The sequence below is a fragment of the Scyliorhinus torazame genome, chromosome 29 (genome assembly GCF_047496885.1).
Source record: "Scyliorhinus torazame isolate Kashiwa2021f chromosome 29, sScyTor2.1, whole genome shotgun sequence".
Classification (NCBI taxonomy): Eukaryota; Metazoa; Chordata; class Chondrichthyes; order Carcharhiniformes; family Scyliorhinidae; genus Scyliorhinus; species Scyliorhinus torazame.
The window spans coordinates 38,530,447-38,557,984 of record NC_092735.1 but is presented as its reverse complement, the minus strand read 5'-3'; the positions used below and the strand labels follow the sequence as shown (position 1 = coordinate 38,557,984).

Genomic DNA, 27,538 nt, shown 5'->3' with positions numbered 1-27,538 from the left:
GTGGGTCAGTAAATTTGCAGATGATACGAAGATTGGTGGAGTTGTGGATAGTGAGGAGGGCTGTTGTCGGCTGCAAAGAGACATAGATCCTCCCCGTGTCTGCGTGGGTTTCCTCCGGGTGCTCCGGTTTCCTCCCACGGTCCAAAGATGTGCAGGGTAGGTGGATTGGCCATGATAGATTGCCCTTAGTGTCCAAAATTGCCCTTAATGTTGGGTGGAGATGTTGACCTTGGGTAGGGTGCTCTTTCCGGGAGCCAGTGCAGACTCGATGGGCCGAATGGCCTCCTTCAGCACTGTAAATTCAATGATAATCTCTGATTAATCTAGGACAAAGGTTCGGCACAACATGGTGGTCCGAAGGGCCTGTTCTGTGCTGTATTTTTCTATGTTCTATTTTCTATGTTCTTGGCGCTGCAGCAGTGAAAAACACCCCGCGATTCAACGGCCCTTTTGCCGTTTCTTTGGCCTCAGGGAAATTCTCTCCGCCGAGGTCGCACTTAGAGAGATTTCCCGCCGGCAGAAAAGGCTCCTCGCGGATCGGGACACCATTTTGGAACACCTGCCATCATGGACAAGCTCAGCCGGTACGGGACTTGAACCCGCGCTGATACTCTCGCTCTGCATCATCAACCAACCACCCAGCCAACTGAGCTAAACCACCCCCCATGTCGTTATATATATAAATATATCAATATCCAAATCATTATACATGTCACATTCAATCAATTAAACAGACAGGATTCGCCTTTTCCATCTCCATATTGGTCATTGGTTGACTCTCGTTCTTCCCCGTGACGATTCATTTTGGATGTTTCCGCACCAATCTTTGACTCTGGTCTTTACTTTTCAGTTTTCACCATTTACCTTATTTTTGGACAGGGTTGTTACGTTTGCAATCCTCCAGTCCTCTGGCACCACTCAAATACCACAGGAAGATTAAAGGACGGTGGCTGCCTCCTCTATTAATTCCAGACTGACTTCCCTCAGTAATCTGGGATGTCTGTTCCCTGGATCCTCCCCCCCCTCCCCCCCCCTCCCCCCCCTCCCCCCGACTATATACCCATCCCCGGCAATCCCACGATTCCCCCCTGACAACCCCCGTCGCCTGACTCCCCCTGCCCCCCCCCCCCCCCCCCCCCCCAGCCCCCCCCTCTGATTCCTTTGCTTCTTCCAGCTTCGCAAAGAATCGTGCGTCTTCCAATCCCAGGTTCACCTGAGGAAGGAGCAGCGCTCCGAAAGCTAGTGAATCGAAACAAACCTGTTGGACTTTAACCTGGTGTTGTAAGACTTCTTACTGTGCCCACCCCAGTCCAACGCCGGCATCTCCACATCACAAATCCCATGATTGAACCACAACAAATGAAAAACACCACTGAAATAAAAAGTGCTGTACAATCTCGGCAGATCTAGCAGGGTGTGTGGCGAGAGAGACAGAGTTAATGTCTCGAGTGGGTACGTGGAACGGGGCGTAAACTGTTTCTCTCTCTACACAAGCTGCCAGGGCTGCTGAGTGTTTCTGTTTTTATCCCCTCCCCTCCCCTCTCCATTTGGTGATTAATTCTATCTGATGGGTTTGGGTTCTCCCAGGTCTCCGGGAGTGTTAGTGCCCTGGGAGAGGGTGATTGTGTGGTAAAACCACTAGTAACACATTGCATGTATTACGGAATGGCCCATGTATTACAGGTACGATGGTAAATCCCAGCCTGCTGGCTCCTCCCAGCAGGCGGTGTATAAAAGTGTATGCTCTCCTGAGCTGCCTCCATTCTGGTCCCAGCTACAGGAGGCACAACATCTTGTGCAATAAAGCCTCGATTGTTTCACCATTCTCGTCTCGTGGTAATTGACGGTACATCAGATTGTAACTGGGAATGATGGGAATTTACAAAACAGAGCAGCAGAGACATCAGATCACACAAACATTGGTTTATTTATATTTTACACAAAACAAAAGGACCATAACATCAGACAGGGGTCGCTACGATCCCAGGACAGACATTCAGAACTGTAAACACCGGAAATCTTCTTAACACAACGACCACAAACTATTAACAATTGCACACAAGGGCTGAGGTGAGCAGGAACAATTATTTTCTGACTGGTTTCTCACCAGCTCGGTGTCTCTCACTTCTTGCCGTTTGATTTCTTTGTTGATTTTTCTGGAAGAGATGGAAATCAGGAATTAATTCACTTTTTGCGGGTTGGGAAAGTGCGCAGGGTGGGGAGTTTAAGAGTTTTTGTGTAACTTTGTATAAAATGCTAAAAATTGAATGGAAACATTTCCAATGAAAGAACAGCAGAATTCGAACCATTTCTGAATCCAGGAACGTTCTCAGGGCAGCAAGCACTGAAACGTTCCTGCAGTAAATGTCATTCACGTCACAGAAATATTGACAGGTTTGTTCCTGCGGCTAAACGTAATGTCGGAACATCAGAGACGAAGGAGGCCATTCAGCCCCCTCGGGCCTGTCCCGTCATTCAAATTGAAGAAGCAAAGTTGCACCAGTCAACAAAACTCCAGCTCACCCCCGGCACTGATTGGAGGTTTGAGGGAGAATGTTCTGGACTCTCTGTGATTTCACTTCTCATTTGAATTTTAAGATTTGATCTTCTGGGTTTGTTTAAGTGACGACTGTGCGAATGGACAAAGGCAGCCACAGCTTCCAGTCAGGTGAAGAAAGTTTGAATCAGGTTAAATTTTTGCCAGATTTGTTTCCATTTACCTCCTCACCTTCCCCCGCACCCCCACTACTTGCCTTCAAACAACCGCGCAACCTCAAACAAACCATTGTTTGCAGCAAACTACCCAGTCTTCAGAACCGTAACCACGACACCACACAACCCTGCCATGGCAATCTCTGCAAGACGTGCCAGATCATCGACATGGATACCACCATTACACGTGAGAACACCACCCACCAGGTACGTGGTACATACTCGTGCGACTCGGCCAACGTTGTCTACCTCATACGCTGCAGGAAAGGATGTCCCGAAGCGTGGTACATTGGCGAGACCATGCAGACGCTGCGACAACGAATGAACGGACATCGCGCAACAATCACCAGGCAGGAATGTTCCCTTCCCGTCGGGGAACACTTCAGCAGTCAAGGGCATTCAGCCTCTGATCTCCGGGTAAGCGTTCTCCAAAGCGGCCTTCAGGACGCGCAACAACGCAGAATCGCCGAGCAGAAGCTTATAGCCAAGTTCCGCACACATGAGTGCGGCCTCAACCGGGACCTGGGATTCATGTCGCATTACATTCATCCCCCACCATCTGGCCTGCGAAATCCTACCAACTGTCCTGGCTTGGTACAATTCACACCTCTTTAACCTGGGGTTACCCCATCTCTGGATCTGTAAAGATTTAATCACCTGCTAATGCTCGCATTCCTAGCATTGTCTGGCATCTTTGAATCTGTCTATATATGTGTTTCTGGAGCATACCTCTTCATTCACCTGAGGAAGGAGCAGCGCTCCGAAAGCTAGTGACATCGAAACAAACCTGTTGGACTTTAACCTGGTCTTACATGGTTCAAGAAGGCAGCTTAAGGGTAATTAGGGATGGTGAGGCCCCGTTCTGTAAATTAATATAAAGAAGTTTGAGTCCGGTTATTGGTTCCTGGTGCTGGGAATGTCGTCCCTGGATAGAGTTGGAATCTCCCTCAGTCCCGGAACCGAGACGCCCGGGAAATTGATAAAACTCCATTCATTTAGTGCAGGAGAATAAGACATTTATGTTCAGTGTAGAGCGTTTGAGTCGCTAATGATTCACCCTGAGCTCTCCATGAACCCAAATAACTCTAGTGTTTAGGATATATGTCAGAACTGAGTGGGTGGAGGGTGGCAAGTGTGGTTGGTGTTTACTGGTGGCGAAATCTAAATCAAAGCAAGTTCATCCAACGAGAAGTGAAAGGTGGATTTAATCAGCAATAATCTGCCGTTGGGTGTGAGACATTCTGAGTGAGGTCGACCCGGGTTTCAGTAAACAGTGCATAGTTTATAACTCACTGAACAGGTGGTAGTATTAAAACATCAGAACTTTCAGAAACTCACCCTCCCAGTGAAAGTCAGCACCTTCAGGAACTGTGTCCCAGTGAGAGTCAGCACCTTCAGGAACTGTGTCCCAGTGAGAGTCAGCACCTTCAGGAACTGTCCCCAGTGAGAGTCAGCACCTTCAGGAACTGTCCCCCAGTGAGAGTCAGCACCTTCAGGAACTGTCCCCAGTGAGGGTCAGCACCTTCAGGAACTGTCCCCCAGTGAGAGTCAGCACCTTCAGGAACTGTGTCCCAGTGAGAGTCAGCACCTTCAGGAACTGTGTCCCAGTGAGAGTCAGCACCTTCAGGACAGTGTCCCAGTGAGAGTCAGCACCTTCAGGAACTGTGTCCCAGTGAGAGTCAGCACCTTCAGGAACTGTCCCCCAGTGAGAGTCAGCACCTTCAGGAACTGTGTCCCAGTGAGAGTCAGCACCTTCAGGAACTGTGTCCCAGTGAGAGTCAGCACCTTCAGGAACTGTCCCCCAGTGAGAGTCAGCACCTTCAGGAACTGTGTCCCAGTGAGAGTCAGCACCTTCAGGAACTGTGTCCCAGTGAGAGTCAGCACCTTCAGGAACTGTCCCTCAGTGAGAGTCAGCACCTTCAGGAACTGTGTCGCAGTGAGAGTCAGCACCTTCAGGAACTGTGTCCCAGTGAAAGTCAGCACCTTCAGGAACTGTCCCCCAGTGAGAGCCAGCACCTTCAGGAACTGTGTCCCAGTGAGAGTCAGCACCTTCAGGAACTGTGTCCCAGTGAGAGTCAGCACCTTCAGGAACTGTCTCCCAGTGAGAGTCAGCACCTTCAGGAACTGTGTCCCAGTGAGAGTCAGCACCTTCAGGAACTGTCCCCCAGTGAGAGTCAGCACCTTCAGGAACTGTGTCCCAGTGAGAGTCAGCACCTTCAGGAACTGTCCCCCAGTGAGAGTCAGCACCTTCAGGAACTGTGTCCCAGTGAGAGTCAGCACCTTCAGGAACTGTCCCCCAGTGAGAGTCAGCACCTTCAGGAACTGTGTCCCAGTGAGAGTCAGCACCTTCAGGAACTGTGTCCCAGTGAGAGTCAGCACCTTCAGGAACTGTCTCCCAGTGAGAGTCAGCACCTTCAGGAACTGTGTCCCAGTGAGAGTCAGCACCTTCAGGAACTGTCCCCCAGTGAGAGTCAGCACCTTCAGGAACTGTGTCCCAGTGAGAGTCAGCACCTTCAGGAACTGTCCCCCAGTGAGGGTCAGCACCTTCAGGAACTGTCCCCCAGTGAGAGTCAGCACCTTCAGGAACTGTCTCCCAATGAGAGTCAGCACCTTCAGGAACTGTGTCCCAGTGAGAGTCAGCACCTTCAGGAACTGTGTCCCAGTGAGAGTCAGCACCTTCAGGAACTGTCCCCCAGTGAGAGTCAGCACCTTCAGGAACTGTCCCCCAGTGAGAGTCAGCACCTACAGGAACTGTGTCCCAGTGAGAGTCAGCACCTTCAGGAGCTGTCCCCAAGTGAGAGTCAGCACCTTCAGGAACTGTGTCCCAGTGAGAGTCAGCTCCTTCAGGAACTGTGTCCCAGTGAGAGTCAGCACCTTCAGGAACTGTCTCCCAGTGAGAGTCAGCACCTTCAGGAACTGTATCCCAGTGAGAGTCAGCACCTTCAGGAACTGTGTCCCAGTGAGAGTCAGCACCTTCAGGAACTGTGTCCCATTGAGAGTCAGCACCTTCAGGAACTGTGTCCCAGTGAGAGTCAGCACCTTCAGGAACTGTCTCCCAGTGAGAGTCAGCACCTTCAGGAACTGTATCCCACTGAGAGTCAGCACCTTCAGGAACTGTATCCCTCTGAGAGTCAGCACCTTCAGGAACTGTGTCCCAGTGAGAGTCAGCACCTTCAGGAACTGTATCTCAGTGAGAGTCAGCGCCTTCAGGAACTGTGTCCCGGTGAGAGTCAGCACCTTCAGGAACTGTCTCCCAGTGAGAGTCAGCACCTTCAGGAACTGCCCCCCAGTGAGAGTCAGCACCTTCAGGAACTGCCCCCAGTGAGAGTCAGCACCTTCAGGAACTGTGTCCCAGTGAGAGTCAGCACCTTCAAGAACTGTGTCCCAGTGAGAGTCAGCACCTTCAGGAACTGTGTCCCAGTGAGAGTCAGCACCTTCAAGAACTGTGTCCCAGTGAGAGTCAGCACCTTCAGGAACTGTGTCTCAGTGAGAGTCAGCATCTTACAGGAACTGTGTCCCAGTGAGAGTCAGCACCTTCAGGAACTGTTCCCCAGTGAGAGTCAGCACCTTCCGGAACTGTGTCCCAGTGAGAGTCAGCACCTTCAGGAACTGTGTCCCAGTGAGAGTCGGCACCTTCAGGAACTGTGTCCCAGTGAGGGTCAGCACCTTCAGGAACTGTCTCCCAGTGAGAATCAGCACCTTCAGGAACTGTGTCCCGGTGAGAGTCAGCACCTTCAGGAACTGTCTCCCAGTGAGAGTCAGCACCTTCAGGAACTGTGTCCCAGTGAGAGTCAGCACCTTCAGGAACTGTGTCCCAGTGAGAGTCAGCACCTTCAGGAACTGTGTCCCAGTGAGAGTCAGCACCTTCAAGAACTGTGTCCCAGTGAGAGTCAGCACCTTCAGGAACTGTGTCTCAGTGAGAGTCAGCACCTTCAGGAACTGTGTCCCAGTGAGAGTCAGCACCTTCAGGAACTGTATCCCAGTGATAGTCAGCACCTTCAGGAACTGTATCCCACTGAGAGTCAGCACCTTCAGGAACTGTATCCCACTGAGAGTCAGCACCTTCAGGAACTGTGTCCCAGTGAGAGTCAGCACCTTCAGGAACTGTATCTCAGTGAGAGTCAGCACCTTCAGGAACTGCCCCCCAGTGAGAGTCAGCACCTTCAGGAACTGTGTCCCAGTGAGAGTCAGCGCCTTCAAGAACTGTGTCCCAGTGCGAGTCAGCACCTTCAGGAACTGTGTCCCATTGAGAGTCAGCACCTTCAAGAACTGTGTCCCAGTGAGAGTCAGCACCTTCAGGAACTGTGTCTCAGTGAGAGTCAGCACCTTCAGGAACTGTGTCCCTGTGAGAGTCAGCACCTTCAGGAACTGTTCCCCAGTGAGAGTCAGCACCTTCAGGAACTGTGTCCCAGTGAGAGTCAGCACCTTCAGGAACTGTATCCCAGTGAGAGTCGGCACCTTCCGGAACTGTGTCCCAGTGAGAGTCAGCACCTTCAGGAACTGTGTCCCAGTGAGAGTCAGCACCTTCAGGAACTGTGTCCCAGTGAGAGTCAGCACCTTCAGGAACTGTGTCCCATTGAGAGTCAGCACCTTCAGGAACTGTGTCCCAGTGAGAGTCAGCACCTTCAGGAACTGTGTCCCAGTGAGAGTCAGCACCTTCAGGAACTGTCTCCCAGTGAGAGTCAGCACCTTCCGGAACTGTGTCCCAGTGAGAGTCAGCACCTTCAGGAACTGTATCCCAGTGAGAAGTCACAATCTCAATTGTCATCAGTATTTCTTTAGTTGGTCTCGCACAGTGAATTTGATCTCAAGCTAACATGATGTGATTTATCACTCCGAGTAATTTAAAAAATAACCTAATAAACCTAAAGCATGTACTCAACCAGAATTGCTGTTTCCGTTGGAGTCACTGGAATCACTGGAGTCACTGGAATCACTGGAGTCACTGGAATCATCTGAGTCACTAGAGTCACTGGAATCATCTGAGTCACTGGAATCGCTGGAATCATCGGAGTCACTAGAATCATCGGAGTCACTAGAGTCACTGGAATCATCTGAGTCACTGGAATCGCTGGAATCATCGGAGTCACTGGAATCATCTGAGTCACTGGAATCATCGGAGTCACTGGAATCACTTGAGTCACTGGAATCATCGGAGTCACTGGAATCACTTGAGTCACTGGAATCATCAGAGTCACTGGAGTCACTGCTATCACTAGAGTCACTGCTATCACTAGAATCACTGGAGTCACTGCTATCACTGGAATCACTGGAGTCACTGCTATCACTAGAGTCACTGCTATCACTGGAGTCACTGCTATCACTGGAGTCACTGGAGTCACTGCTATCACTGGAGTCACTGCTATCACTGGAGTCACTTGAGTCACTGGAGTCACTGCTATCACTGGAGTCACTGCTATCACTGGAGTCACTGGAATCACTAGAGTCACTGGAGTCACTGCTATCACTGGAATCACTGGAGTCACTGCTATCACTGGAGTCACTGGAATCACTAGAGTCACTGGAGTCACTGCTATCACTGGAGTCACTGCTGTCACTTGAGTCACTGGAGTCACTACTATCACTGGAGTCACTGGAATCACTAGAATCACTGGAGTCACTGCTATCACTGGAATCACTGGAGTCACTGCTATCACTGGAGTCGCTCGAGTCACTAGAGTCACTGGAGTCACTGCTATCACTGGAGTCACTGCTATCACTAGAGTCACTGGAGTCACTGCTATCACTGGAATCGCTGGAATCACTAGAGTCACTGGAGTCACTGCTGTCACTGGAATCACTGGAGTCACTGCTATCACTGGAATCACTGCTATCACTGGAGTCACTGGAATCATCTGAGTCACTGCTATCACTGGAGTCACTGCTATCACTGGAGTCACTGCTATCACTGGAATCACTGCTATCACTGGAGTCGCTGGAATCACTGGAGTCGCTGGAGTCACTGGAATCACTGGAGTCACTGGAGTCACTCGAATCACTGGAGTCACTCGAATCAGCAACTTCAGCCCCTGCAGAACAACATTGAGCAAATATAAAATTTGTTTTCTAGGGTTGATTCATGTGAATATATTTTGAAGTGGCTATTATTTTGCAAATTGGGATCCAGGAATTACTGAGCAGAGAAATGGGATAAATTAGATTGCTCTTCCAAAGGGCTAGCACAACTGCAGAGTGGGAACAAGGAAAGTAAGAATCAGTTCTCGGTTCACTTTCCTGTTGTCCATTTCCTGAATCTTTACCCTTGAGGAATTGACACATGAGCACCAGATTCAACAGCAGATCGCTCAAACCTTTCACACTCTGTCCTTTGAGTCCTTCTGGAGGAGACTGGACTCTGATATCCCTCGCCTCCTGGATGTCCATGTCACCAAGACAGTGACTCGTTCTGGGTGAAGGGGTGTCACAGGCCCTGACTGCACGACCCTCGCACCCAGACCTGTAGCTCTCTCCCTGATCTTCTCCAGCCCCACAACCCTCCAAGATCTGGGAGATCCTCCAATTCTGGCCCCGTCTGTATCCCCGATTTCCATTGCTCTTATATTCACTGCTGGGCCTCGAGCTGGCTGGCCTTGAGCCTCCGGAATTCCCTCCTTAAACATTCCAATCATCCCCCTGCAACTCTAAGGCACTTCTTAAAACTGACCTCTTTCACCAGGCTTTTAGTCACCTGTCCTGATGTCTCCTCATGTGTCGGAAATTCAGGTTTGATACTCACTCCGCACCTAGGGATATTTAACTAAGTTGAAGGTGCTATGTAAATGCAAGTTGTTCTTGCAAGAAGCCCAACATCCTGCACAAGGTGAGCACTGTACTGGTTTCCCTCTTCCCTGCCCTGGGTCACCAGCAAATGATCACTTGTAGAATCAATCCTCCTTCCGCATTCTCATTCAGAAATGTTTACTGCAGCCTCCTTGCTCCCCAGCCCCCTCCACACCAATGCTGTGTGCGCACCTCATCCTCCACTTTCACAGCTTCACACCCCTCCCTCCCCCCCGCCTTGTCTTCCAGCTCCGAATTTAACTTTGTGCTTGTGAATTGAAGGACAGACCTGCCTTGGATTGCCATCGGCCTTTCGTCAAGCAGAGCCGCCAATCACCTCCTGCGATCCGGGCCTTTGGTGGGTGAGTGTCATAGTCATCGAGTTATCGAGGTTCGCAGCATGGAAACAGGCCCTTCGGCCCAACTTGTCCACGCCGCCCGGTTTTAATCACTAAACTAATCCCAATTGCCCGCATTTGGCCGATAACCCGCTATACCCAGCTTTCCCATATAACTGTCTAAATGCTTTTTAAAGGATAATATTGTGCCCGCCTCGACTACTGCGTTTGGCACCCCATTCCAGACACTCCCCACCCTCTGTGTGAAACAATTGCCCCTCTGGGCCCTTTTGTATCTCTCTCCCTCTCACCTTAAATCTGTACCCTGTAGTTTTAGCCTCCCCTACCCTTGGGAAAAGATGTTGACTATCTACCTTATCGATGCTCCTCGTTGTATTTATATGTGTCAGCTTGCGGTCACCGAGGATCCTATTGTATCCAAATAAAATCTGCACCGACTCAGTATTGTGAAATCACACACAACAGAGGGAGGCCTTTCAGCCCATTGTGTCTGTGCTAGCCCTCGGGAAGAGCAATCTAATTGATCCCATTTCTCTGCTCTTTCTCAAAAGTAATGTATAGTTTTCGTTTTCCAGCATTTTTCCAATTCCCCTTCGGAAGTTCCTGTTGAATCCGCTCCTGCCGCCACTTCGGGCAGCGTCTTCCACATCACAGCTACTTGCTGCCCAGAAACAATTTCTTCTCTTCTCCATCCCTGATCCTTCCCCCAATTATCTTAAAATGACGCTTGTTATTGCTGGAGCTTTGAGTCTCACAGGAGGGGATGCAGAGGGCTGCCTCACGCCTCGCCGAGCTGATGTGTCCTAGGACAGTGATTGGATTGAGGAATGTTGTGTTATTCGTAAAGGGGATGGGCGAGGTTAAATGATGACAACAAACGTGGACTGTTGCACACAGGTGAAGATTTGAATGATGGGACTGGCTCTGATGTGAGTTTATAAGGGTGACCGAGGACTCCTCTGGCTGTAGCTAACCCCCCCTCACAACCTCCGCCCTCCCCATTCCTGAAGATTTCCCAATTTCAAGCCACAATGGTCTTTCCCAAGTTTGGTGGGAATTAATAGTAGCAAACGGTCAGCTCACCTTGTGCTTTTTTTACTTCAATCATCTGTGCTCTGGTTAAAGACTCATCTGTGACCCAGCCTCCAGTAGGTTGGATCCCTCAGCGATAAGCCCCCACCCCCACCCCCTGCCCACCCCGCCCTTCCCGTCTCCATGTCACTAACCTCCATCACTCACCTACTTACACTAGCTTATTGACCAGCAGGCATCTCCATTTGTAACAACAAAGCCTCTTGCAAATGTGTTGAGAATTAACCTTTGACAGAGTTCTGGTTCCTCAGGATTGGTGCTTTCCTATTTCAGTAATTAAACTTCTGACCTACCATGTTGTACCTACAGTAAAGAAAACAAAACACACATACCTCCATTCCCATTGCCTTTCCCATTGCCATTCTCAATTCCATTCTCATGGCCATTCCAGTATCCATTGGCATCTCCGTTTCCATTGCCATTCTCGATTCCATTCCCATTGCCATTCTCGTCTCCATTGCCGTTTCCATTGCCATTGCCGTTGCCATGGCCATTCCTGTCTCCATTACCATTGCCATAGCCATTCTCGTGTCCATTCCCATCTCCATTACCATTGCCATTCTCATCTCCATTGCCATTTCCATTGCCATTGCCGTTGCCATGGCCATTCCTGTCTCCATTACCATTGCCATGGCCATTCCTGTCTCCATTACCATTGCCGTATCCATTCCCATCTCCATTACCATTGCCATAGCCATTCTCCTGTCCATTCCCATCTCCATTACCATTGCCATGGCCATTCCTGTCTCCATTACCGTTGAACTCTGAAATGGGAGAATTTGGAAATTGAAAGTTATTTGAAGCAGCCAGCAGTTATTTGTGATTTCATCGTATCTGTTTCATGTACATTGCCCTGCCATCACCCTTAAGATGGCAGCTGATTGGTCTTTTAAACCTCAGCACCACATTGGGGATTGCGGTTACCTGGCCAGGTGGTGCCCAGGCCAGCACCCAGTGTGGAGTCAGGTCTCAGTATCCCGAACATCCACTAACTGATTCCAAAGAAATTTGAGAAAAGCAATTGTGTGAACTCACCATTGCTGTTACTATCACTGCTGTCACTGCTGTCGTCAGTGTGCCCATTGCCGTAGCCATTGTCATGGCCATTGCCATAACCATTGTCATAACCATTGCCGTAGCCATTGTCATGGCCATTGCCATAACCATTGTCATAACCATTGCCATAACCATTGTCATGGCCATTGCCATAACCATTGTCATAACCATTGCCATAACCATTGTCATGGCCATTGCCATAACCATTGTCATAACCATTGCCGTAGCCATTGCCATATCCATTGCCGTAACCGTTATTGGCATTGCTGTATCCCTTGCCATACTCGTCACTGCCATCACTGTTGCCACCGCTTCTCTTCCACTCATTACTGCCACTTTCAGCACTGCGCCGAGCGATGGCGTGCCCAATGTCTGAAAACAAGGAGAGGTCCAGGTTAGAGCTGTGACAGTCTAGAATCCAAGGTACAAGTCTCAAACCTGCAACTTTACCCCCACTAGAATCGGAAAACCTTACCGAATACTCACATTGCAATGTTGCAATTAAACCTAATCTCAGCCAATCAATGACCGGCATGACCTGCAACTCTCTTCTGATTGGTAGCGGCTATTTATTATCTGGTGCCTGCTACCTAAACCCCCAGAACATCGATACACATCTATACACAGTATTCATCTTCTCTTTTACCTTTTGTATAAGATACCTCACACTGTCCAATCCGGTGTTGGATCCCAGCAGCCAGGGCACTTTGCGTCAAACCCATTGGATGGCCAGTGGCTTCCTGAGGAAGGCTCCGGCTGCATGAACAAGGGACCCAGGCCAGGGCTGATCCGGGACTGGGTGAGCTTTCTGCACTGCCCATCCAGGGATTTCCTGGGGTGAATGAGTCAGGGTCTCTTGCCTGTGGGAAAACCGTTTACCTTTCCTTCAAGAGCAGGAAACTTTGATCCTTCACACCTGTCGGGAACTGGATTGTTGTCCCAAGTCACCCAAGTGATTTGGGTCTCATTGCACCCAAAACACAGGGAGTAGTCAGCCTGCAGCTACAGTAAGAAATGAAGACACCAAGTGATATGTTGGCATTTTTGCAGCTGGTTGACGTTATAGGAGTGAGAACAGGGCGATGGTGCAACTACAGCTGGAATACTGGGTACAGTCTTGCCCTCCCCTCTAAGGAGACCTAGTTGGGTACAAGGAAGATTCATTGATTCCTGCGATGTGCGAGCTTCCCTATGAGGAAAGGTTGATTGGAATATCCTCTGGTATTTAAAAGAATGAGAGGTGATCAGATTGTCACAAATTCAATTATTAGATAGCCTGACCCTCAGTACTGACCCGCTGCAGGTTAGATGCTCAAAGGACTTAACCCAGTTCAGAGAGTCGAGAATGAAGGGTTATAGTTTCAAGATAGCAAATCAGCCATTTCGAATGACGAGTAGGAATTTCTTCACTCCCAGTGTTGTTAATCATTGGAATTCTCTATCCAGAGGGCAATGGCTATTCAGTCATTCAGGATATTTAAGAGTGGGGTTGATTAATTTTTGGATATGAAAGGAATTGAAGAATAGGGTGGGAAAGGGCGGTTCAAGTAGAGGATCAGCCAATGATCTTATTGAATGGTGGAGCGAGCTCGGTGAGCTGATTGGCCTATTCCTGGCAGGGTGGTGCAATGGTTAGCACTGCTGCCTCACCGAGCCAGGGTCCCGGGTTCGATTCCCGGTTCGTGTTACTCTCTGTGTGGAGTCTGCACGTTCTCCCCGTGTGTGCGTGGGTTTCCTCCGGGTGCTCCGGTTTCCTCTCACAGTCCAAAGATGTGCAGGTTAGGTGGATTGGCCATGATCAATTGCCCCTTAATGTCCAAAAAGGTTAGGTGGGGTTACTGGAGTATGGGGTGGGGTAGTCAGCCTAGGGAGGGGGCTCTTTCAGAGGGTCAGTGCAGATTTGATAGGCCGAATGGCCTCCTTCTGCACTGTAGGGGTTCAACAAAAGCTGCTCCTATTACTTCTGCACTTGCATATCTTCCTGGACATGTCTTCTGCAGACCGCATTAGGGCAGGGACCCTTTGCAGAACAGGAGAAGTACGTTGGTGACGACAGGATTGATATTTATTTGTCAATAGCTAAGGTTGAATTACGAGGTCAGGTTGTGTAAACCTGTCTGGGAGTTGCAGCGATTGAGAGCTGATCTGATCGAGGTGGTGAAAATGACAAAAACATTCGATAAGGGTCAAGAAGAGGAAAGTAATTTCCTCTGGTAAAGGAATCAAAAGCCAGGGGGCACAAAATTAAACTTAAAGTCAGACCGTATAGGAGCAAAATCGAAATCAGAAGATTTGTGGAAATCTAAAACATTCTGCCCAATAAAACTCCAGACGCTGGAGCGGACAACCTGGAGTCTCCAAACCTGAAACTGATAGATTTGAATTCAGTCACCGAAGGATGTGGAGCTCAGTGGGGTAAATGGAATGGGTGTCCAGATTAGTCATGGTCCAATTGAATGATGGGACCGGCTCGAGCCCTGAATGGCCACTTCCTGGTGCGACGGTAACAACGTGCAGTTCGAGAATGTGAATTCACTCCGGTACTCCACAGTCTGCTCCCCTGAACTGTAAGAAGTCTCACAGCACCAGGTTCAAGTCCAACAGGTTTATTTGGAATCATTAGCTTTTGGGGCGTAGCTCCTGCCTCAGGTGAGCGATGAAGCTCACTGGTCTGGAACAGAAACAAGACCAAGTCCAACATTTCCCCTCTTTGGGTAATCTCCATGTTTCTTTTTTGAGGCAGATTAGGCAAACATTTCAGACCCGTTTCCAAACCTTTCCCCCTGCCTCTGCATCCATCTCATTTCAAATAAAATTGAAGTGTTTTGATCCCACGCTGTGAAGCTTATAAACTGGGCAGTGTGTGTGCACCTATCTGTGTGCGTTTAGGTAGTCAAGAAGGCATACGGCATGCATGCCTTCATTGGCCGGGGCATTGAGTATAAGAATTGGCAAGTCATGTTGCAGCTGTATAGAACCTTAGTTAGGCCACACTTGGAGTATAGTGTTCAATTCTGGTCGCCACACTACCAGAAGGATGTGGAGGCTTTAGAGAGGGTGCAGAAGAGATTTACCAGAATGTTGCCTGGTATGGAGGGCATTAGCTATGAGGAGCGATTGAATAAACTCGGTTTGTTCTCACGGGAATGACGGACGTTGAGGGGCGACCTGATAGAGGTCTACAAAAGTATGAGGGGCATAGACAGAGTGGATAGTCAGAGGCTTTTAGGTCAATTACTAGGGGGCATAGGTTTAAGGTGAGAGGGGCAAGGTTTAGAGTAGATGTACGAGGCAAGTTTTTTACGCAGAGGGTAGTGGGTGCCTGGAACTCGCTACCGGAGGGGGTGGTGGAAGCAGGGACGATAGGGACATTTAAGGGGCATCTTGACAAATACATGAATAGGATGGGAATAGAGGGATACGGACCCAGGAAGTGTAGAAGATTGTAGTTTAGTCGGGCAGCATGGTTGGCACGGGCTTGGAGGGCCGAAGGGCCTGTTCCTGTGCTGTACGTTTCTTTGTTCTTTGTTCTTTGTGTGTGGGTGTTTGTCTGTATTTGTGTCGTGTGTATATTTGTGTGGGTAAAGTCTCAGTAAGACCACAGTTGGCGTTTTATAGGCAGTTTTTGACTCCAATCCATATAAAGAATATCGTGTCAGAGTGTGATTGGTCATTGGGGTCAGTGGGGTGTTATTGGTCATTGGGGTCAGTGGGGTGTTATTGGTCATTGGGGTCAGTGGGGTGTTATTGGTCATTGGAGTCAGTGGGGTGTTATTGGTCATTGGGGTCAGTGGGGTGTTATTGGTCATTGGGGTCAGTGGGGTGTTATTGGTCATTGGAGTCAGTGGGGTGTTATTGGTCATTGGGGTCAGTGGGGTCAGTGGGGTGTTATTGGACATTGGGGTCAGTGGGGTCAGTGAGGTGTTATTGGTCATTGGGGTCAGTGGGGTGTGATTGGTCATTGGGGTCAGTGGGGTGTTATTGGTCATTGGGGTCAGTGGGGTCATTGGGGTCAGTGGGGTCAGTGGGGTCAGTGGGGTGTGATTGGTCATTGGGGTCAGTGGGGTCAGTGGGGTGTTATTGGTCATTGGGGTCAGTGGGGTCAGTGGGGTGTGATTGGTCATTGGGGTCAGTGGGGTGTGATTGGTCATTGGGGTCAGTGGGGTCAGTGGGGTGTGATTGGTCATTGGGGTCAGTGGGGTGTGATTGGTCATTGGGGTCAGTGGGGTCAGTGGGGTGTGATTGGTCATTGGGGTCAGTGGGGTGTGATTGGTCATTGGGGTCAGTGGGGTCAGTGGGGTGTGATTGGTCATTGGGGTCAGTGGGGTCAGTGGGGTGTGATTGGTCAACGGGGTCAGTGGGGTCAGTGGGGTGTGATTGGTCATTGGGGTCAGTGGGGTCAGTGGGGTCAGTGGGGTGTGATTGGTCATCGGGGTCAGTGGGGTCAGTGGGGTCAGTGGGGTCATTGGGGTCAGTGGGGTCATTGGGGTCAGTGGGGTCAGTGGGGTGTGATTGGTCAGTGGGGTCAGTGGGGTGTGATTGGTCAGTGGGGTCAGTGGGGTCAGTGGGGTGTGACTGGTCATTGGGGTCAGTGGGGTCAGTGGGGTCAGTGGGGTGTGCTCAGTAAGATACGGCCTGGTTTGAGGAAACACAAAGTGAAAAATTTTCTGCAGCAATGGTGCTGTTCAGAGTAGATTGTGACACAATGAGATAGAATAGGGAAAAGCAACTGGTTTGCATTGATTGAAGAAGGAGACAGATTAGTGCTGGGGGTGATGAAGGTTTGATGGAAATACCTTTCTTCACAGAAGATTGTAAATACTGTAGAGTTCTCGATGGAAAATAATGATTGAAGCACGTTTAAGAACAGGTCAGGGAGGTGGTTGTGGAGACTGAGTGCGATATTAGATCAGGGGTCCGCTGTGTGGAGAGTAAACACCAACGTGGGCTGTTGATGGGCCAAATGGCCTGTTTCCAGGTTATAGTTTCTCCGTATTACAGTCACAGGGCTCGGCTGATAATCAGGGTCTTGGGCAGGAACTCGAGGAGTCAATGAGTTTATTAAACTCTGAACGTTCTGACAGGTGAAGCCATGAACTGGGGAAATGGATCATCCACAACCGATTAACCATGGCTGCATGGTACACACTGTGTACACACTGTGTACATGGTTCATACTACAGGTACACAGTACAGGGTACATGGTGCATAAGACAGCACACACAGTACAGGGTACACACTGGGTACATAGATTATCATAGAATTTACAGTGCAGAAGGAGGCCATTCGGCCCATCGAGTCTGCACCGGCTCTTGGAAAGAGCACCCTACCCAAGGTCCACACCTCCACCCTATCTCCATAACCCAGTAACCCCATCCAACACTAAGAGCAATTTTGGACACTATGGGCAATTTAGCATGGCCAATCCACCTAACCTGCACATCTTTGGACTGTGGGAGGAAACAGGAGCACCCGGAGGAAACCCACGCAGACACGGGGAGAACGTGCCGACTCCGCACAGGCAGTCACCCAACCGGGAATCAAACCTGGGACCCTGGAGCTGTGAAGCAATTGTGCTATCCACAATGCTACCGTGCTGCCCAGGCCCAAAGCCAGGGATCAGCCCAGAGCGATTATCACGGTTCCAGGACCGTGAAAAAATCTTACGGGGGGGCCCGTCAGACGAAATCGTGCACATGAGAAGAGAGGAACATGATTGTGTACCAAGACATTGGGGCAGACCTGGCAAAAAAGAGGGCCGAGATCAATATCAGCCCTCTACAAAAGTGGGGTGTGATTTGGGATGTTATTCCCGGGCAGACTCTGGGTAACATTCAAGGGAAAGGAACTGTACTTTAACACCCCAGGGGAGGCTGACGAGTTTGTTAATTCGAACAAATTGGGGGATGAACAACTGCAACACAATGAAAGCTGCAGGGGCGGAAAATAGAATCGGAGCAAAACGCGGAGGACAGACCGCAAACAGAGACAATAATATCACAAACATGGAACACAGAAAAATACAGCACAGAACAGGTCCTTCGGCCAACGATGTTGTGCCAAACTTTTGTCCTAGATTAAGAACAAATAAATCTACACCCCATCATTCAACCGTAATCCATGTACCCATCCAATAGCCGCTTGAAGGTCCCTAATGTTTCCGACTCAACTACTTCCACAGGCAGTGCATTCCATGCCCCCACTACTCTCTGGGTAAAGAACCTCCCTCTGATATCCCTCCTATATCTTCCACCTTTCACCTTAAATTTATGTCCCCTTGTAATGGTTTGTTCCACTCGGACAGTCTCTGACTGCCTACTCTATCTATTAAGGAGCAGTGCTCCGAAAGCTAGTGACATCGAAACAAACCTGTTGGACTTTAACCTGGTGTTGTAAGACTTCTTACTGTGCTATTAATCTGATTCATGTCTGCATTCGTACGTAACCAGCTCATCCAAACACTGCCAATCTCACACCATTAACAGTGCAAACAACTATTGCCAGGCCCAGCTCTTATAATAATAATCTTTATTGTCACAAGTAGGCTTACATTAACACTGCAATGAAGTTACTGTGAAAAGCCCCTAGTCGCCACACTCCGGCGCCTGTTCGGGTACACAGAGGGAGAATTCAGAATGCCCAAATTACCTAACAAGCATATCTTTCGGGGCTCGTGGGAAGAAACCGGAGCACCCGGAGGAAACCCACGCAGACACGGGGAGAACGTGCAGACTCCACACAGGCAGTGACCCAAACCGGGAATCGAACCCGTGTCCCTGGTGCTGTGAAGCAACGGTGCTAACCACTGTGCTATCGTTCTGCCCCTTAAAGGGACAATTTCCCGCCTCCCCCTTGCTGGTTTGTTAACGTGCCATGCAACTTGCAAACTGCACAGCTGCATTACTGCATCAAAACTAAAGCTCTGTCCCTTCCCGTTTCCCAACCATACCCAGCCCCACTGCATTCAGATCGATGCCACACAGCTCGCCAGCAGGCACCGCGACAACCATCCCTTCGGGCTGGCAAACCCCTGGCCTGGAGGAGAATTCAGTTTGAAATAAGGTTACTCACGTCTACTGTGGCAAACAGCCAAGAGGCCCAGCAGGGTGATGAAGAGTAAGACCTTCATGGTTGTGCAGTCCTTTTCTCTCTGTCTGTCCTTGGTCACTCAGAGGTGGACAATGCTGTGCGTTTGAGGCTGCAGGGCTGAACTCCCTCCATTTATACTCTCCCCGGTTAAAGATGCTGATCGACCCTGGTAGCTCACGTGCAGCCTGTGGCTTGCTAATCCAGGAGGCGGAAGGATTGTGGTATGCCACAGCAACAGGAATTCAAAAAAAACCCCAAAGTCGAGCTGGTAATTATTACCTCTCAAGGAATGGGCCGTGGCCACCAGCACTCGGGGAGCAAGTGCTGAGGATGGAGCGAAAGAGGAATGTGGACCAACAGAACAATTGAGATGTCTTTGGAGTTTGTGAGTATTTAACTTTCAGACATTTCGTTCATTCGAAACAGCACCAAAAACCTTCTTATTGTATTAAACTCCTGGCCCCTCAGTCACAGTCCTTTTCTTACAGGGGCAGGCTGAGAAAAGGGCCTTTCATTTGTCCTGACCTTAACCAACCAGTTTGTGTGGAATGGGCAGAGGAACACTCACAGTGCGGTTAGAACTGAGCGCTGTCTGGTGTGGGGAGGAGGTCCGCTCCCTCCGCACATTTTACAACTTCAGCAGGTCCCAATTGAAATACATTTTGAAGGGTAGTCACTGTTGTAACGTAGGAAACTCTGGAGCCAATTAGTACATAGCATGATCCCATAAATGCCAAGAGTAAACACAAATTATTTATTCATTAATGACCAGATAATCTGTTTTGTGATGTTGATTGTGGTTAAAATATTGGTCCCAAGTGCTGGGTCCACTGTTATTTGTTATATATATTAATGATTTGGATGAGAATGTAGGAGGCATGGTTAGTAAGTTGCCAATGACACCAAGATTGGTGGCAGAGTGGATAGTGAAGAAGGTTATCTAGGATTAGAACATAAGAACATAAGACCTAGGAGCAGGAGTCGGCCATCTGGCCCCTCGAGCCTGCTCCACCATTCAATGAGATCATGGCTGATTGCAACGGGACCTTGACCAATTGGGCCAGTGGGCCGATTTGGCAGGTGGAGTTTCATTTGGATAAATGAGGGGATGCATTTTGGTCGATCAAATCAGGGCAGGACCTGCTCAGTTAATGGTCGGGAGTTGGGGAGAGTTACAGAACAAAGGGATCTAGGGGTACAGATTCATAGCTCCTTGAAGGTGGAGTCGCAGGTGGACAGGGTGGTGAAGAAGGTATTCAGCATGCGAGGTTTTATTGGTCAGAATATTGAATACAGGAGTTGGGACGTCTTGTTGAAGTTGTACAAGACATTGGTAAGGCCACACATGGAACACTGTGTTCAGTTCTGGTCACCCTATTATAGGAAGGATATTGTTCAACGAGAAAGAGTGCAGAAGAGATTTACGAGGATGCTACCAGGACTTGATGGTCTGAGTTATGAGGAGAGGCTCGATGCGCTGGGACTTTTTTCCCTGGAGCGTAGGAGGCTTAGGGGGGATCTTGTAAAGGTCTATAAAATAATGAGGAGCATTGGTAAGGTAGATAGTCGACATCTTTCCCAAAGGTAAAGGAGTCTAGAACTAGAGGGCATAGGTTTAAGGTGAGAGGGGAGATTTACAAAAGAGGCCAGAGGGGAAATTTCTTCACACAGAGGGTGGTGAGTGTCTGGAACGAGCTGCCAGAGGCAGTGGTAGAGGCAGACACAATTTTGTCCTTTAAAAAGCAGTTAAGACAGTTGCATGGGCAGGAGGGGTATAGAGGGATATGGGCCAAATGCGGGCAAGTGGGACTAGTTTAGTGATAGAAACTGAGCGGCATGGACCAGCTGGGCCGAAGGGCCTGTTTCCATGCTGTAAACATCTAGGACTCTATCTATGACTTTATGACATCGGGAAATGATCTTTGCTCTGTTTTCAAATAACACATTCAAGCCTTTTACACCCAAACAAAGAGACAGAATCTGACCCTCTGACAGTGCAGCACTCCCTCAGTACTGACCCTCTGACAGTGCGGCACTCCCTCAGTACTGACCCTCTGACAGTGCAGCGCTCCCTCAGTACTGACCCTCTGACAGTGCGGCACTCCCTCAGTACTGACCCTCTGACAGTGCAGCACTCCCTCAGTACTGACCCACTGACAGTGCAGCACTCCCTCAGTACTGATCTTCTGACAGTGCGGCACTCCCTCAGTACTGACCCTCTGACAGTGCGGCACTCCCTCAGTACTGACCCACTGACAGTGCAGCACTCCCTCAGTACTGACCCAACGACAGTGCAGCACTCCCTCAGTACTGACCCACTGACAGTGCAGCACTCCCTCAGTACTGACCCTCTGACAGTGCGGCACTCCCTCAGTACTGACCCTCTGATAGTGCAGCACTCCCTCAGTACTGACCCACTGACAGTGCAGCACTCCCTCAGTACTGACCCTCTGACAGTGCAGCACTCCCTCAGTACTGACCCACTGACAGTGCAGCACTCCCTCAGTACTGACCCTCTGACAGTGCGGCACTCCCTCAGTACTGACCCTCTGACAGTGCGGCACTCCCTCAGTACTGACCCTCTGACAGTGCAGCACTCCCTCAGTACTGACCCACTGACAGTGCAGCACTCCCTCAGTACTGATCTTCTGACAGTGCGGCACTCCCTCAGTACTGACCCTCTGACAGTGCGGCACTCCCTCAGTACTGACCCACTGACAGTGCAGCACTCCCTCAGTACTGACCCTCTGACAGTGTAGCACTCCCTCAGTACTGACCCACTGACAGTGCAGCACTCCCTCAGTACTGACCCTCTGACAGTGCGGCACTCCCTCAGTACTGACCCTCTGATAGTGCAGCACTCCCTCAGTACTGACCCACTGACAGTGCAGCACTCCCTCAGTACTGACCCTCTGACAGTGCAGCACTCCCTCTGTACTGACCCACTGACAGTGCAGCACTCCCTCAGTACTGACCCTCTGACAGTGCGGCACTCCCTCAGTACTGACCCTCTGACAGTGCAGCGCTCCCTCAGTACTGACCCTCTGACAGTGCGGCACTCCCTCAGTACTGACCCTCTGACAGCGCAGCACTCCCTCAGTACTGACCCACTGACAGTGCAGCACTCCCTCAGTACTGATCTTCTGACAGTGCGGCACTCCCTCAGTACTGACCCTCTGACAGTGCGGCACTCCCTCAGTACTGACCTACTGACAGTGCAGCACTCCCTCAGTACTGACCCTCTGACAGTGCAGCACTCCCTCAGTACTGACCCTCTGACAGTGCAGCCCTCCCTCAGGACTGACCCACTGACAGTGCAGCACTCCCTCAGTACTGACCCTCTGACAGTGCGGCACTCCCTCAGTACTGACCCTCTGACAGTGCGGCACTCCCTCAGTACTGACCCTCTGACAGTGCGGCACTCCCTCAGTACTGACCCTCTGACAGTGCGGCACTCCCTCAGTACTGACCCTCTGACAGTGCAGCACTCCCTCAGTACTGACCCACTGACAGTGCGGCACTCCCTCAGTACTGATCCTCTGACAGTGCGGCACTCCCTCAGTACTGACCCTCTGACAGTGCGGCACTCCCTCAGTACTGATCTTCTGACAGTGCGGCACTCCCTCAGTACTGACCCTCTGACAGTGCGGCACTCCCTCAGTACTGATCTTCTGACAGTGCGGCACTCCCTCAGTACTGACCCACTGACAGTGCGGCACTCCCTCAGTACTGATCTTCTGACAGTGCGGCACTCCCTCAGTACTGACCCTCTGACAGTGCGGCACTCCCTCAGTACTGACCCACTGACAGTTCAGCACTCCCTCAGTACTGACCCTCTGACAGTGTAGCACTCCCTCAGTACTGACCCACTGACAGTGCAGCACTCCCTCAGTACTGACCCTCTGACAGTGCGGCAGTCCCTCAGTACTGACCCTCTGATAGTGCAGCACTCCCTCAGTACTGACCCACTGACAGTGCAGCACTCCCTCAGTACTGACCCTCTGACAGTGCAGCACTCCCTCTGTACTGACCCACTGACAGTGCAGCACTCCCTCAGTACTGACCCTCTGACAGTGCGGCACTCCCTCAGTACTGACCCTCTGACAGTGCGGCACTCCCTCAGTACTGACCCACTGACAGTGCAGCACTCCCTCAGTACTGACCCTCTGACAGTGCAGCACTCCCTCAGTACTGACCCACTGACAGTGCAGCACTCCCTCAGTACTGACCCTCTGACAGTGCGGCACTCCCTCAGTACTGACCCTCTGATAGTGCAGCACTCCCTCAGTACTGACCCACTGACAGTGCAGCACTCCCTCAGTACTGACCCACTGACAGTGCAGCACTCCCTCAGTACTGACCCACTGACAGTGCAGCACTCCCTCAGTACTGACCCTCTGACAGTGCGGCACTCCCTCAGCACTGACCCTCTGACAGTGCGGCACTCCCTCAGTACTGACCCTCTGACAGTGCAGCACTCCCTCAGTACTGACCCACTGACAGTGCAGCACTCCCTCAGTACTGATCTTCTGACAGTGCGGCACTCCCTCAGTACTGACCCTCTGACAGTGCGGCACTCCCTCAGTACTGACCCACTGACAGTGCAGCACTCCCTCAGTACTGACCCTCTGACAGTGTAGCACTCCCTCAGTACTGACCCACTGACAGTGCAGCACTCCCTCAGTACTGACCCTCTGACAGTGCGGCACTCCCTCAGCACTGACCCTCTGATAGTGCAGCACTCCCTCAGTACTGACCCACTGACAGTGCAGCACTCCCTCAGTACTGACCCTCTGACAGTGCAGCACTCCCTCTGTACTGACCCACTGACAGTGCAGCACTCCCTCAGTACTGACCCTCTGACAGTGCGGCACTCCCTCAGTACTGACCCTCTGACAGTGCAGCGCTCCCTCAGTACTGACCCTCTGACAGTGCGGCACTCCCTCAGTACTGACCCTCTGACAGTGCAGCACTCCCTCAGTACTGACCCACTGACAGTGCAGCACTCCCTCAGTACTGATCTTCTGACAGTGCGGCACTCCCTCAGTACTGACCCTCTGACAGTGCAGCCCTCCCTCAGGACTGACCCACTGACAGTGCAGCACTCCCTCAGTACTGACCCTCTGACAGTGCGGCACTCCCTCAGTACTGACCCTCTGACAGTGCGGCACTCGCTCAGTACTGACCCTCTGACAGTGCGGCACTCCCTCAGTACTGACCCTCTGACAGTGCGGCACTCCCTCAGTACTGACCCTCTGACAGTGCAGCACTCCCTCAGTACTGACCCACTGACAGTGCGGCACTCCCTCAGTACTGATCCTCTGACAGTGCGGCACTCCCTCAGTACTGACCCTCTGACAGTGCGGCACTCCCTCAGTACTGATCTTCTGACAGTGCGGCACTCCCTCAGTACTGACCCTCTGACAGTGCGGCACTCCCTCAGTACTGATCTTCTGACAGTGCGGCACTCCCTCAGTACTGACCCACTGACAGTGCGGCACTCCCTCAGTACTGATCTTCTGACAGTGCGGCACTCCCTCAGTACTGACCCTCTGACAGTGCGGCACTCCCTCAGTACTGACCCACTGACAGTTCAGCACTCCCTCAGTACTGACCCTCTGACAGTGCAGCACTCCCTCAGTACTGACCCACTGACAGTGCAGCACTCCCTCAGTACTGACCCTCTGACAGTGCGGCACTCCCTCAGTACTGACCCTCTGATAGTGCAGCACTCCCTCAGTACTGACCCACTGACAGTGCAGCACTCCCTCAGTACTGACCCTCTGACAGTGCAGCACTCCCTCTGTACTGACCCACTGACAGTGCAGCACTCCCTCAGTACTGACCCTCTGACAGTGCGGCACTCCCTCAGTACTGACCCTCTGACAGTGCGGCACTCCCTCAGTACTGACCCACTGACAGTGCAGCACTCCCTCAGTACTGACCCTCTGACAGTGCAGCACTCCCTCAGTACTGACCCACTGACAGTGCAGCACTCCCTCAGTACTGACCCTCTGACAGTGCGGCACTCCCTCAGTACTGACCCTCTGATAGTGCAGCACTCCCTCAGTACTGACCCACTGACAGTGCAGCACTCCCTCAGTACTGACCCACTGACAGTGCAGCACTCCCTCAGTACTGACCCACTGACAGTGCGGCACTCCCTCAGTATTGACTCTCTGACAGTGCAGCACTCCCTCAGTACTGCTCCTCTGACAGTGCAGCATTCCCTCAGTACTGACCCTCTGACAGTGCGGCACTCCCTCAGTACTGACCCTCTGACAGTGCAACACTCCCTCAGTACTGACCCTCTGATAGTGCGGCACTCCCTCAGTACTGATCCTCTGACAGTGCAGCACTCCCTCAGTACTGACCCTCTGACAGTGCGGCACTCCCTCAGTACTGACCCTCTGACAGTGCAACACTCCCTCAGTACTGACCCTCTGACAGTGCGGCACTCCCTCAGTACTGATCCTCTGACAGTGCAGCACTCCCTCAGTACTGACAGGCTGACAGTGCAGCACTCCCTCAGTACTGACCCTCTGACTGTGCGGCACTCCCTCAGTACTGACACGCTGACAGTGCAGCACTCCCTCAGTACTGACCCTCTGACAGTGCAGCACTCCCTCAGTACTGACCCTCTGACAGTGCAGCACTCCCTCAGTACTGACCCTCTGACAGTGCAGCACTCCCTCAGTACTGACCCTCTGACAGTGCAGCACTCCCTCAGTACTGACCCACTGGCAGTGCAGCACTCCCTCAGTACTGACCCTCTGACAGTGCAGCACTCCCTCAGTACTGACCCTCTGACAGTGCAGCACTCCCTCAGTACTGACCCTCTGACAGTGCGGCACTCCCTCAGTACTGACCCTCTGACAGTGCAGCACTCCCTCAGTACTGACCCTCTGACAGTGCAGCACCCCCTGGACGATGAGGGGAGGAGTGTTGTCACTGTGCAATGATTGGGAATGGAAGCCCTGCCTGAGCTGACTGAGACTCCCAGCTGCCCCGGGCCAGCGTGTGATTGGTTAATGGTGAGCTGGACCCTTTGGCCTGTGGAGCTGGAACTTACACCAGGCGGTGACCTCACTGACCGACTCGTGTCAGAATATTCCAGAGGCTAATTCGTGTTTTTTTTGTTTTGAATGAGCGGCTTTGAGTTTTTCAGCTGATTAGAAGGTGGAGTGCGTGTTGGTTATAAATGACAGAGTGCTGAGTTCCTGGGGTTAGGAGGCTCTGTGTATAGTTACTGCCAAATTATACTGTAACTTTTGCAAAGCCGCAGTGACAGCAGTAGCTCCACAGGTTAACTATTTCCACAGGGCCTTCATTTAAAGCGAAGCCTCCACCGACTTGTCCCAACAGGGGTGATATCACATGGCCCAGATAATGGCAGTGGCTTTGAGTGGCACGCCAGTGTTTGTCTGCACCCTGGGGCACAGAAGGCAGGGGACCACGGCACAGAGAGAGGAGGCCGCGTGAAGCAGGCGGTCGATGAGAATGGGATCAGACCCTCAGACCCGTTCCGTTTCCACCTCTCTAACTGTGGCAGAAACACAACCGGAGGCTGTTTCCTTGGAGAAAGAGAAGGCAGCAGGGTTAGAATTCTTCAGACATTCTGAAGAGGTTTGATTGGGTAGACATGGAGGAAATGCTTCTACCCGTGGACGTGCCCAGAACGGGAGGGGCCATCAATATAAAACAGTCACTGATAACCCAATGGGGTGTCATGATATACAGACATGCACAGACAGGCAGCTAATGAACACAGAGAACAGGACATAACCAATCAGCAGGCAGAACACTTGGGGGTGGTTTCCCCACTATAAAAGGCACGAGGCACTCTTTCCACTGGGGACAGAGAGAGTCAGGTGTATATATCACATAACACCTACAGCACGTGGCTAAGAGCTCGTCTGGCTCAGTCAGACAGAGTAACCACACTTAGGTTAGCAGAGAGCCGATCTCACAGAGAACTGAACTGAGCTAACTGACAGGTTCAATAAATCAAATTGAACTAACTTCAAGGTCTGGAGTATATTTCAGTTGTAGCTGCACCCAGTTGCAGCCCGTGTTATCTCAGTGTGCTTAACAGGATATGGGGAATTCAGGGCAAACCTCTTTACCCCGAGGGTGGGGAGAATGTGGAACTCAGAGATTGACAAATGTTTACAACAGAGACGGAGGCCAATCAGCCCATCGGGTTAACAAAACTCTGACTACATCAATCCCATTGCCCAAGACTTGTCCCACAGCCCTGGGGGCTCCGGCAGCACAAGTGAATATCAAAACGTTCAACAAGAGGGAGTGGTTGAGGTGAGGAGCAGGCATCTGTTGAAGGGGGAGAAGGTGGATAAACACAGGAAAGAGAAAGAGATAGAAGGAGATGGTGATGGGGTAGAGAGAGCTGGGGCAAAGCAGTTGTGGATTGCATGAAGCAGATGGGCTGA

The 27,538-nt window shown here is 51.0% G+C and overlaps 1 protein-coding gene across 1 annotated transcript; it reads right to left on the bottom strand.

Moving 5' to 3' along the window:
- Positions 1-1,908: 1,908 nt before the first annotated feature.
- Positions 1,909-19,225, bottom strand: LOC140403794 (uncharacterized). Its single transcript, XM_072491957.1, has 5 exons — positions 19,071-19,225; positions 11,979-12,371; positions 11,276-11,707; positions 7,596-8,741; positions 1,909-2,156 (listed from the first exon to the last, which is right to left on the bottom strand). Exons 1-5 carry the CDS (start codon positions 19,126-19,128, stop codon positions 2,122-2,124), a joined length of 2,064 nt encoding a protein of 687 aa, XP_072348058.1. The 5' UTR covers positions 19,129-19,225; the 3' UTR covers positions 1,909-2,121.
- Positions 19,226-27,538: the final 8,313 nt, after the last annotated feature.

What these genes read in the sequence shown, in the direction of transcription:
- LOC140403794 (XM_072491957.1), bottom strand. Translation starts at nt 19,128, where the DNA reads ATGAAGGTCTTACTCTTCATCACCCTGCTGGGCCTCTTGGCTGTTTGC. An exon ending in GGCTGTTTGCCACAGTAGAC is followed by an intron (nt 12,372 to 19,070) that starts GTGAGTAACCTT and finishes CCTTGTTTTCAG; the next exon opens with ACATTGGGCACGCCATCGCT. An exon ending in CAGTGATAGTAACAGCAATG is followed by an intron (nt 11,708 to 11,978) that starts GTGAGTTCACAC and finishes CTCCCATTTCAG; the next exon opens with AGTTCAACGGTAATGGAGAC.